Consider the following 13,126-nt stretch of genomic DNA (forward strand, 5'->3'; position numbering starts at 1 on the left):
ATTGTTCAATGTTATCAATTCCAAAATTTTGAGATCATTTTGAAGTTTCGATGCTGATTATTCCAGTCTCACTGAAAACTATAAGTGGTGTCTCATTGTTGTTATTTCAGAACAAAGAGTTGCACTATAAACTGCAGACGAATTCCGGTAATTGCACGACGAGTCCGTCTCACAGTCGGTTCAGTGGTAGTCCGCAACACAGTCGTACGTCGACCCCGACAACGCCCGGTGCGATGATCGGACCGTTGATACCGCAGTGTCAAGCTGATAGGTGCGTTCGATGATCAAATTTTGAGCCAAGTCAATGAAGTTGTCCTCAAAGATATTCGAATGGAATGTTCCTCTTGTTTGCTTCTCAACGCTCAGAATATAAGGCAGAGGTTGATAGCAAAGAGGTTTACACTAATGATACAAGCCCTGATATTGCTAATTTTAGTAATTTTCACCGGGAAAAGAGAGTAATTTCACCTCAAGAATAGTAATTTAATCGAACATGAACTAGAAACTAGCCTAATTTTGAGAGTATATTGATATCTGAAGGAGAACTAAACTATTCCTCAATAGTATCTTGTAATCAGGTCTGAAGATGTCGTTATTGATGCTATAATCGTGTGATTACAGAATGATGAACAGCTCTGGTGATCAAGTTCCTGTAGCGAAAGTAGCCGAACTGAAGAAATTACGAACAAGTAGCAGTGAACATAAACTAACCGGTGTCCAAATATCGCAACACGGGGTGAGTCTACTATATATAATGACCTTCAGACGCAAGTTGAATAGAAATTGATTTCATCGTGTTTTTCATATTTCAACAGCTTCCGAACGCGAAGGTAGCGGAGCATCTCGCCGCCAGTTTGCAAGATTGTTCGAACCTGCAAGAAATCGTCCAAGCCGTTTATCAGTGTGGCAACGAAATCTCCGAGAATAAAGTGCAAGAATTCGAGATCGAAACCGATAGATTGAACAGTAAAATTGATCACTTCAAATCACAAAACGATCTTCTTTCGATTACGCTCGAGGTAAGTCTTATGGCTACATTCATGCCACTTGTGAGCTTTTCACGTGTTTCATAGCAATCCTTGAAATCCTTTAATGAGAATGGGTCAAGGCCTTGAATATCATGGAATGGGCTCTTAAGTCCTTAAATCATTGTCATGGTCCTTGTAAGGCATCGCCTCACTACACGATTGGCTTGAAGCTGACCAAAAATTCTTTTGCAAATTTTTACTCTGATTTTGTTTGTCTATTTCATCTACTGGTACATCGCCATTTCTATCCCTCCTCTGTCTCTCCACTTCAGGAATCGAAAGCTCACTGCGATCGGTTGACGGTGTTGATGGGCAAGTACGAATCGAACAATCTAGCGTTACAACTCGCATTGAACTATAGCGACCAGACAATCGAAGGATATGAAATTCTGATAGCTTTACTCGAGAGTGAAATGGGTGTGTTGCTGTCTAATTGTCGAGCGGCTGGCCTCGGTCATATAGGTAAGTCTCGTCTGAAGTCGTAGCATTGTTATTTCAGATCTGATGGTGACTGTTGAAGTTTTTCGGGTTCCATTGTTGTATATTCAAGCCAATGGATTTGTTTAACTCAATGTCAGTTGCTATTGACGAGAATCCTGGAAAGGGTTACTGTTGATTCAAGATCAGAAGTTGACCTGGAATTTCGTAAAAAGTTTTAAGATCAGTGAAAAGTCGGGGAAATTTGTTGAGATTGTGCGTAAAGTCAGTTTCTGTCAATGTCTTACGTTACGCATTTGACTATGTTAATTGATTGAATTCTTAGCTTTTTCAAGTCAGAGAAACCAACGCGCATGTCGGGGTAAAAGCAAGTCAAAACAAAAGCGGCCTCCCTGAAAACTCTCTTGAATTTTGATGATTTTACTGGATGCGATGTCTATCTGATTTCAGCTGGAGTAGAGAATCTGATCGGTCAAGAGGAGATCGCGTCGACATTACATCGAACTCATCATTCGCGGAAAATCGCTGAAAACGTCGCCAAGCAACTGATTCATAAACTAGATCGCAGCTGCGTCGTCGGTAGTAACAGTGGAGGGTATAACGTGAATTGGAGCGCGAGCCCTGGTCCGTGGGACGAGAACTCGATGGGTCGTACTGCCAGGTATATTATCATCAAACTCATGACAATGATCAGGTTGTTGTAAGTTATGGCATCAGGATGCTGAAAAATTATCACAGTTTAAGAATTCCAAAAGGCTAAGTAAACAATAATGAACGCTTTTACGGTTCTAGTGCAATATCATAACATACAAACTTCCATCATCTTTACAATAAATACTGCTTCAAACATATTTGAAACTATCAATTGGATAGATGGGATACTGTTTTTAAAGAAGTGCAGTGAATTCCAGACGTAGAGAATTATGGATATTTTTACGGTTTAGGACGCTTTTATGGTCCTTTTCTTACAAGTACATAGTTATATCGGAAAAACAGGTATAAGATTTACCAATGAATATACTCCTGCAAACATATTTGAAACTTTTGTCTTACATCCAAAGTATGTCAAATAGTTATAAAAAGTGCACCAAGCAGACCATTATTTCAGAATGCTTTTATAGTTCTCATTTACCTGGTCTTACAATATTGTGTTAAAACGCCCCAACAGCCCATCATCCTTCCAATAAATATCATCCTGGTAACATTTTTACTTGGATCGACGGGATGCTGTTAGAAATTGAGCGCACGCTTTTGGTAGAGAACTATGGACGCTTTTATGGTCCTTCTCTACCAAGTAGATAGTGTATATAAACAGACTAACGCTTGTAACATACTTGAAAAATACAAAATCTTAAACTTACTTAGATTATATACCCTCTAAAATGAGTTTATAGCATAGCAGCGATAATATTAGATATCACCAGGGACAGAGGCTACTAACCAGTGCAGGAATGAGTATTTGAAATTGAATTTTATTACAACCGTTTCAGTACGACAAGTTCAACGGGAAGCAATTCAGACACGGAATTTACAAAGTACGACGAACAAAAACTGCGCGATCACATCCAACAATTGAAGAGCGATCGAGCGGCTGTGAAATCGACTGTGCTCGATTTAGAGAGCGTACATGTCGATCCGTTGTCGTCGGAGATGCAAATAAATCCCGACGCCCAACGACTCGATCTGGAAAATGCTGTGCTGATGCAGGAACTGATGGCTATGAAAGTAAGTTTGATTAGTTGTATTGTACAGGGTAGTGACTTAACTGGCCTTTAATCAGGGAAAAGTCAGGGAATTTTGTATGATAGCTAAAAATTGGGGAAATTTATTGAGATTGCTAGATCGCGGGTAATATCAAACATTTTTCTTCTAGTCTATGTCTTACGTATTTTACAGTGTTAGTTTATTGAATTCCTAGCAGATCGTGCCAGGGGAAAAGCGAGTCAAATACAATTGCCCCCCCCCCCCTATGGTAGTTTAAGTATTTGGTCAAGACCGTGTGACCCATAGCCATGAAATGTGCGAAATTTTATGCATGTAGTTAGTTGCCCAGTAGTTTACTATATATATATATATATATATATATATATATATATATCTGTGAAGCACCAGGAATTATAAGTTTCATTTTACAATATTTGAGCTACTAACAAGACTTGTTCTATCAATTATTTCAGGAAGAAAAATCAGAATTGAAATCGCAGAATTATTTGCTGGACAAAGAAAAGCGAAGTCTAGAATTGAATTTGAACAGTAAAGAAAGTCAGGAACAAGCTTTCGTCGTACAAATACAGCATTTAAAAAGTGTATTGAAGGAGAAAACTAAGAAATGTAACTGCAAGAAAACTTCCGTAAGTCATTGATTTGTTTCCTGTTAATGGTAGGCCTATCAAAAATATTATTATACGGTACATGTATTATGTAAAGTTGCTAATGTTACCCAGGTTTAATTAAGTTTTAGATGATTTATGTTCAAATTTTAGTTAGTGAATTTGATTAAGGTGTGCTCAATAGCTTTAGCGTCAGTGAACGCAAGTGAGATTTTCTCCACTGCTTTCAACGCAACATGAAATATAAAAACATATTTCTGTTTTTTCTGTGGTTTTAGAATCAAGACGGTTCGGATTCGTCATCGGATCGCCGGTCGTCTACCGGGTCAGTGAAAATATCAGACTTGTCGAATCGAACGCCGATCGAATTGGCGCAGGATCTCGCCGAGTCGTTGAAACGCGAGAAAAAACTGAAAATACGCGTCCACGAACTCGTCACAGCGATGGAACGATTGTCGCGCAACGCTGAAACGCGACATCAACAATCGGCCGAATTTGTTAATGATCTCAAACGTGCGAATAAGTAAGTATCAAACACGGATACAGCATCAGGTTAGCTGACAGGTACGATTTCTGAAATAGCGACGCGACACTTTCAAAACGCTTCGAAAGTGTTTCTAGTTGAACAAAAATATTCGTTAGAAAATCTCTCGCTTTCGAAAGATTCCAGTGTGCAGGGTTTGAACTACCTTGCAGTCTAAATATTGTATACATGCTTCAAAACGCCTTGCTAGAAAATATTCATAGATAGAATTATCTACGTAGAATTCAGGCTGCAAGGTTAGAATCCTGATGCAGCTTCAGACATTGCCTATAAATGCTTAAATGCTTCAAATGATTTATATAGAGGATGACAACCCTCCACAAACCTTCGTAAGACTCGTCCCAGGCGCCCTATTATAGGAAGGTCTAGCCCCCCTTTCCTAACTACCGAATTGTCCGTGGGAACTAGGACTAGTATCTGAACGCATCGGCGGAGCCACTCCCAGAAGTCGCCAAACTCAGGCCAAGAAAACCATCAACTGACATCCGTATGACCCGTACTTTCCTGTTCCAAATCATACAGTCGGGCTCTGAGCCATCAGGCGGGTTGATGGCCGTGAAGGTTCCGGCTGCTGGGTTTGATTCCTGGTGCAGCTCGGATGTTGTCTGTGTAATAGCTTCCAGCTGTAGGGTTAGATTCCCAGAACAGCTTTGATTTTGCCTTAAAACACTTCAAATGTATTTTCTGGTTAAAATACATTCATTAAGAGATTATCTACTTATAAAATGTTCGAGGCTGTCAGGTTAGACCCTGATATATCTTTCGTTTTGCTTTCTAACACTTCAAATGTGTTTTCTGGCGATAATACATTCATAGATAATCAACTTTTAAAAATGCTCTATGCTGTCAGGTTAGACCCTGATATATCTTTTGCGATGCCTTCATACACTTCAAATGTGTTTTCTGGCTATAATACATTCATAGATAGAATATTGACTTTTAAAAATGCTCTTTGCTGCCAGGTTAGACACTGATATATCTTTCGCGTTGCCTTTTAACACTTCAAATGTGTTTTCTGGCTATGAATACATTCATAAACATACAAGTAGCTGGTTATGCAGATACCAGAGTACGACAACCCTATACAGTCCCTCAGTAAGACTCGTCCCAGGCGCCCTTCCAAGGAATTTTTTACATTCCTGACTACCGATCGTCCTTTATATACGGAAACCACGGCGGAGCCTCTCCCGGAACCTGCCAAACATAGAGAAAGGCAGGAAAGCCACACACTGATATCTGCATGACTTGTACATTCTAGTTTAAAATGATGCAGAGTTTGCTGGTTTCGCAATAGGCCAGTCAGGGAAGTGTAGAGTGAGCTGGTGTTTCAACGGACAAGTCACAGAAGTTAAAGATCTTTCTTTTATTTCGCAAACGCTTTCTTTTGTTGAGATTAAACAATTTTGCGGAGGATTTTTAGTTCAAGTTAAAGTCTATTTTCTATACTTGAGTTGTAATTCATGAGACTATCATTTTCCCCGGTGACGTGGTTAGATATTATTTTCATGTTGTATAAACCCATGTGTAGTGATAAAAGCTATTCCTATAAATGTTTATTTTTAGTGTAGTTATTTTTAATCGAGTCCTTTGCGTTATGTTCATTTTGGTTACTTTATCAATTTAAGATACGTAATATATCTGTTGTTAATTCGCTAATGAGCAAAATTCCTCTGTATGTAAAGAGCTGTAAGTTTCAGTTGCGAAATAGCGACGCGATGTCTTCAAAACGCTTCATATGCGTTTCAAGTCATACGATATATTCATTAAGAATCATCCACTTTTGGTAGATTCCAGAGAGTAGTGTGAGAACTACTATATGCATATGTTTCAAAATAGGTTATCATACAAGAAAAAATATTCATAAAGAAATGCTCCATTATTCAATTGTTCCATTCTGTGGGGTTGATCCCCAATATTGCTTAAGATGTTGTCTATAATCGCCTAATAGTCGTTGCTGGCTACAAAAATATTCCTTGATAAAATTCTTTACTATCAAAATATTTCAGGCTGCAAGGTTAGAATCCTGACGCAGCTGTTGCCTATAAACGCTTCAAATGATATATAGAGGATGACAACCCTCCACAAACCTTCGTAAGACTCGTTCCAGGCGCCCTATTATAGGAAGGTCTAGTCCCCCTTTCCTAACTACCGAATTGTCCGTGGGAACTAGGACTAGTATCTGAACGCATCGGCGGAGCCACTCCCAGAAGTCACCAAACTCAGGCCAAGAAAACCATCAACTGACATCCGTATGACCCGTACTTTCCTGTTCCAAATCATACAGTCGGGCTCTGAGCCATCAGGCGGGTTGATGGCCGTGAAGGTTCCGGCTACTGGGTTTGATTCCCGGTGCAGCTCGGATGTTGTCTGTGAAATAGTTTCCAGCTGTGGGGTTAGATTCCCAGAACAGCTTGGATTTTGACTTAAAACACTTCAAATGTGTTTTCTGGCTATAATACATTCATAAAGTGATTATCCACTTTTGAGATGTTCCAGGCTGTCAGGTTAGACCCTGATACGTCTTCAGCGTTGCCTTTCAACACTTCAAATGTGTTTTCTGGCTGAAATACATTCATTAAGAGATTATGTACTTATAAAATGTTCCAGGCTGTCAGGTTAGACCCTGATATATCTTTCGTTTTGCTTTATAAAACATCAAATGTGTTTTCTGGCTAAAATACATTCATTCATAGATAATCAACTTTTGAATATGCTCTATGCTGTCAGGTTAGACCCTGATATATCTTTCGCGTTGCCTTTTAACACTTCTAATGTGTTTTCTGGCTATGAATACATTCATAAACATACAAGTAGCTGTTATGCAGATACCAGAGTACGACAACCCTATACAGTCCCTCAGTAAGACTCGTCCCAGGCGCCCTTCCAAGGAATTTTTTACATTCCTGACTACCGATCGTCCTTTATATACGGAAACCACGGCGGAGCCTCTCCCGGAACCTGCCAAACATAGAGAAAGGCAGGAAAGCCACACACTGATAACTGCATGACTTGTACATTCTAGTTTAAAATGATGCAGAGTTTGCTGGTTTCGCAATAGGCCAGTCAGGGAAGTCTAGAGTGAGCTGGTGTTTCAACTGACAAGTCACAGAAGTTTAAGATCTTTCTTTTATTTCGCAAACGCTTTCTTTTGATGAGATTAAACAATTTTGTGGAGGATTTTTAGTTCAAGTTAAAGTATATTTTCCATACTTGAGTTGTAATTCATGAGACTATCATTTTCCCCGGTGACATGGTTAGATATTATTTTCATGTTGTATAACCCATGTGTAGTGATATAAGTTATTCCTATAAATGTTTATTTTTAGTGTAGTTATTTTTAATCGAGTCCTTTGCGTTATGTTCATTTTGGTAACTTTATCAATTTAAGATGCTTTATATATCTGTTGTTAATTCGCTAATGAGCAAAATTCCTCTGTATGTAAAGAGCTGTAAATTTCAGTTCCGAAATAGCGACGCGATATCTTCAAAACGCTTCATATGCGTTTCAAGTCATACGATATATTCATTAAGAATCATCGACTTTTGGTAGATTCCAGAGAGTAGTGTGAGAACTACTATATGCATATATGTTTCAAAATAGGTTATCATACAAGAAAAAATATTCATAGAGAAATGCTCCATTATTCAATTGTTCCATTCTGTGGGGTTGATCCCCAATATCGCTTAAGATGTTGTCTATAATCGCCTAATAGTCGTTGCTGGCTACAAAAATATTCCTTGATAAAATTCTTTACTATCAAAATATTTCAGGCTGCAAGGTTAGAATCCTGACGCAGCTGTTGCCTATAAACGCTTCAAATGATATATAGAGGATGACAACCCTCCACAAACCTTCGTAAGACTCGTTCCAGGCGCCCTATTATAGGAAGGTCTAGTCCCCCTTTCCTAACTACCGAATTGTCCGTGGGAACTAGGACTAGTATCTGAACGCATCGGCGGAGCCACTCCCAGAAGTCACCAAACTCAGGCCAAGAAAACCATCAACTGACATCCGTATGACCCGTACTTTCCTGTTCCAAATCATACAGTCGGGCTCTGAGCCATCAGGCGGGTTGATGGCCGTGAAGGTTCCGGCTACTGGGTTTGATTCCCGGTGCAGCTCGAATGTTGTCTGTGAAATAGTTTCCAGCTGTGGGGTTAGATTCCCAGAACAGCTTGGATTTTGACTTAAAACACTTCAAATGTGTTTTCTGGCTATAATACATTCATAAAGTGATTATCCACTTTTGAGATGTTCCAGGCTGTCAGGTTAGACCCTGATACGTCTTCAGCGTTGCCTTTCAACACTTCAAATGTGTTTTCTGGCTGAAATACATTCATTAAGAGATTATGTACTTATAAAATGTTCCAGGCTGTCAGGTTAGACCCTGATATATCTTTCGTTTTGCTTTATAAAACATCAAATGTGTTTTCTGGCTAAAATACATTCATTCATAGATAATCAACTTTTGAATATGCTCTATGCTGTCAGGTTAGACCCTGATATATCTTTCGCGTTGCCTTTTAACACTTCTAATGTGTTTTCTGGCTATGAATACATTCATAAACATACAAGTAGCTGGTTATGCAGATACCAGAGTACGACAACCCTATACAGTCCCTCAGTAAGACTCATCCCAGGCGCCCTTCCAAGGAATTTTTTACATTCCTGACTACCGATCGTCCTTTATATACGGAAACCACGGCGGAGCCTCTCCCGGAACCTGCCAAACATAGAGAAAGGCAGGAAAGCCACACACTGATATCTGCATGACTTGTACATTCTAGTTTAAAATGATGCAGAGTTTGCTGGTTTCGCAATAGGCCAGTCAGGGAAGTCTAGAGTGAGCTGGTGTTTCAACTGACAAGTCACAGAAGTTTAAGATCTTTCTTTTATTTCGCAAACGCTTTCTTTTGATGAGATTAAACAATTTTGTGGAGGATTTTTAGTTCAAGTTAAAGTATATTTTCCATACTTGAGTTGTAATTCATGAGACTATCATTTTCCCCGGTGACATGGTTAGATATTATTTTCATGTTGTATAACCCATGTGTAGTGATATAAGTTATTCCTATAAATGTTTATTTTTAGTGTAGTTATTTTTAATCGAGTCCTTTGCGTTATGTTCATTTTGGTAACTTTATCAATTTAAGATGCTTTATATATCTGTTGTTAATTCGCTAATGAGCAAAATTCCTCTGTATGTAAAGAGCTGTAAATTTCAGTTCCGAAATAGCGACGCGATATCTTCAAAACGCTTCATATGCGTTTCAAGTCATACGATATATTCATTAAGAATCATCGACTTTTGGTAGATTCCAGAGAGTAGTGTGAGAACTACTATATGCATATATGTTTCAAAATAGGTTATCATACAAGAAAAAATATTCATAGAGAAATGCTCCATTATTCAATTGTTCCATTCTGTGGGGTTGATCCCCAATATCGCTTAAGATGTTGTCTATAATCGCCTAATAGTCGTTGCTGGCTACAAAAATATTCCTTGATAAAATTCTTTACTATCAAAATATTTCAGGCTGCAAGGTTAGAATCCTGACGCAGCTGTTGCCTATAAACGCTTCAAATGATATATAGAGGATGACAACCCTCCACAAACCTTCGTAAGACTCGTTCCAGGCGCCCTATTATAGGAAGGTCTAGTCCCCCTTTCCTAACTACCGAATTGTCCGTGGGAACTAGGACTAGTATCTGAACGCATCGGCGGAGCCACTCCCAGAAGTCGCCAAACTCAGGCCAAGAAAACCATCAACTGACATCCGTATGACCCGTACTTTCCTGTTCCAAATCATACAGTCGGGCTCTGAGCCATCAGGCGGGTTGATGGCCGTGAAGGTTCCGGCTACTGGGTTTGATTCCCGGTGCAACTCGGATGTTGTCTGTGGAATAGCTTCCAGCTGTGGGGTTAGATTCCCAGAACAGCTTGGATTTTGTCTTTGAACACTTCAAATGTGTTTTCTGGCTATAATACATTCATAAAATGATTATCCACTTTTGAGATGTTCCAGGCTGTCAGGTTAGACCCTGATATATCTTTCGTTTTGCCTTTTAACACTTCAAATGTGTTTTCTGGCTCAAATGCATTCATTAAGAGATTTATCTACTTGTAAAATGTTCCAGGCTGTCAGGTTAGACCCTGATATATCTTTCGTTTTGCCTTTTAACCCTTCAAATGTGTTTTCTGGCTAAAATACATTCATTAAGAGATTATCTACTGATAAAATGCTCTATGCTGTCAGGTTAGACCCTGATATATCTTTCGTTTTGCCTTTTAACCCTTCAAATGTGTTTTCTGGCTAAAATACATTCATTAAGAGATTATCTACTGATAAAATGCTCTATGCTGTCAGGTTAGACCCTGATATATCTTTCGTTTTGCCTTTTAACACTTCAAATGTGTTTTCTGGCTCAAATGCATTCATTAAGAGATTTATCTACTTGTAAAATGTTCCAGGCTGTCAGGTTAGACCATGATATATCTTTCGTTTTGCCTTTTAACCCTTCAAATGTGTTTTCTGGCTAAAATACATTCATTAAGAGATTATCTACTGATAAAATGCTCTATGCTGTCAGGTTAGACCCTGATATATCTTTCGTTTTGCCTTTTAACACTTCAAATGTGTTTTCTGGCTCAAATGCATTCATTAAGAGATTATCTACTTATAAAATGTTCCTGGCTGTCAGGTTAGACCCTGATATATCTTTCGTTTTGCTTTATAACACTTCAAATGTGTTTTCTGGCTAAAATACATTCATTCATAGCTAATCAACTTTTGAAAATGCTCTTTGCTGTCAGGTTAGACCCTGATATATCTTTCGCGATGCCTTCATACGCTTCAAATGTGTTTTCTGGCAATAATACATTCATAGATAGAATATTGACTTTTAAAAATGCTTTATGCTGTCAGGTTAGACCCTGATATATCTTTCGCGTTGCCTTTTAACACTTCAAATATGCTTTCTGGCTATGAATACATTCATAAACATACAAGTAGCAGGTTATGCAGATACCAGAGTACGACAACCCTATACAGTCCCTCAGTAAGACTCGTCCCAGGCGCCCTTCCAAGGAATTTTTTACATTCCTGACTACCGATCGTCCTTTATATACGGAAACCACGGCAGAGCCTCTCCCGGAACCTGCCAAACATAGAGAAAGGCAGGAAAGCCACACACTGATATCTGCATGACTTGTACTTTCTAGTTTAAAATGATGCAGAGTTTGCTGGTTTCGCAATAGGCCAGTCAGGGAAGTCTAGAGTGAGCTGGTGTTTCAACGGACAAGTCACAGAAGTTTAAGATCTTTCTTTTATTTCGCAAACGCTTTCTTTTGTTGAGATTAAACAATTTTGCGGAGGATTTTTAGTTCAAGTTAAAGTCTATTTTCTATACTTGAGTTGTAATTCATGAGACTATCATTATTTGCCACTGACATGGTTAGATATTATTTTCATGTTGTATAACCCATGTGTAGTGATATAAGTTATTCCTATAAATGTTTATTTTTAGTGTAGTTATTTTTAATCGAGTCCTTTGCGTTATGTTCATTTTGGTTACTTTATCAATTTAAGATACGTTATATATCTGTTGTTAATTCGCTAATAAGCAAAATTCCTCTGTATGTAAAGAGCTGTAAGTTTCAGTTGCAAAATAGCGACGCGATGTTTTCAAAACGCTTCATATGCGTTTCAAGTCATACGATATATTCACTAAGAATCATCCACTTTTGGTAGATTCCAGAGAGTAGTGTGAGAACTACTATATGCAAATATGTTTCAAAATAGGTTATCATACAAGAAAAAATATTCATAAAGAAATGCTCCATTATTCAATTGTTCCATTCTGTGGGGATGATCCCCAATATTGCTTAAGATGTTGTCTATAATCGCCTAATAGTCGTTGCTGGCTACAAAAATATTCCGTGATAAAATTCTTTACTATCAAAATATTTCAGGCTGCAAGGTTAGAATCCTGACGCAGCTGTTGCCTATAAACGCTTCAAATGATATATAGAGGATGACAACCCTCCACAAACCTTCGTAAGACTCGTCCCAGGCGCCCTATTATAGGAAGGTCTAGTCCCCCTTTCCTAACTACCGAATTGTCCGTGGGAACTAGGACTAGTATCTGAACGCATCGGCGGAGCCACTCCCAGAAGTCGCCAAACTCAGGCCAAGAAAACCATCAACTGACATCCGTATGACCCGTACTTTCCTGTTCCAAATCATACAGTCGGGCTCTGAGCCATCAGGCGGGTTGATGGCCGTGAAGGTTCCGGCTACTGGGTTTGATTCCTGGTGCAGCTCGGATGTTGTCTGTGAAATAGCTTCCAGCTGTAGGGTTAGATTCCCAGAACAGCTTGGATATTGCCTTAAAACACTTCAAATGTGTTTTCTGGCTATATAATACATTCATAAAGATATTATCCACTTTTGAGATGTTCCAGGCTGTCAGGTTAGACCCTGATACATCTTCAGCATTGCCTTTCAACACTTCAAATGTGTTATGTGGCTATAATACATTCATTAAGAGATTATCTACTTGTAAAATGTTCCAGGCTGTCAGGTTAGACCCTGATGTATCTTTCGTTTTGCCTTTTAACACTTCAAATGTGTTTTCTGGCTAAAATACATTCATTAAGAGATTATCGACTGATAAAATGCTCTATGCTGCCAGGTTAGACCCTGATATATCTTTCGCTTTGCCTTTTAACACTTCAAAGTGTTTTCTGGCTATAATACATTCATAAACATACAAGTAGCTGTTA

The 13,126-nt window shown here is 38.7% G+C and overlaps 1 protein-coding gene across 1 annotated transcript in view; it reads left to right on the plus strand.

Moving 5' to 3' along the window:
* LOC141913890 (colorectal mutant cancer protein-like) overlaps positions 1 to 13,126 on the plus strand; it is a 42,612-nt gene that overhangs the window by 17,115 nt on the left and 12,371 nt on the right. The window contains exons 9-16 of the mRNA XM_074805066.1: positions 111 to 271; positions 622 to 736; positions 816 to 1,019; positions 1,301 to 1,490; positions 1,917 to 2,127; positions 2,957 to 3,191; positions 3,644 to 3,817; positions 4,075 to 4,319. Of these exons, the coding sequence (XP_074661167.1) occupies positions 111 to 271; positions 622 to 736; positions 816 to 1,019; positions 1,301 to 1,490; positions 1,917 to 2,127; positions 2,957 to 3,191; positions 3,644 to 3,817; positions 4,075 to 4,319 (1,535 nt within the window). The remainder of the gene's footprint in view (positions 1 to 110; positions 272 to 621; positions 737 to 815; positions 1,020 to 1,300; positions 1,491 to 1,916; positions 2,128 to 2,956; positions 3,192 to 3,643; positions 3,818 to 4,074; positions 4,320 to 13,126) is intronic.

This window comes from Tubulanus polymorphus, chromosome 12, assembly GCF_964204645.1.
Source record: "Tubulanus polymorphus chromosome 12, tnTubPoly1.2, whole genome shotgun sequence".
In the NCBI taxonomy this organism is placed as follows: Eukaryota; Metazoa; Nemertea; class Palaeonemertea; order Tubulaniformes; family Tubulanidae; genus Tubulanus; species Tubulanus polymorphus.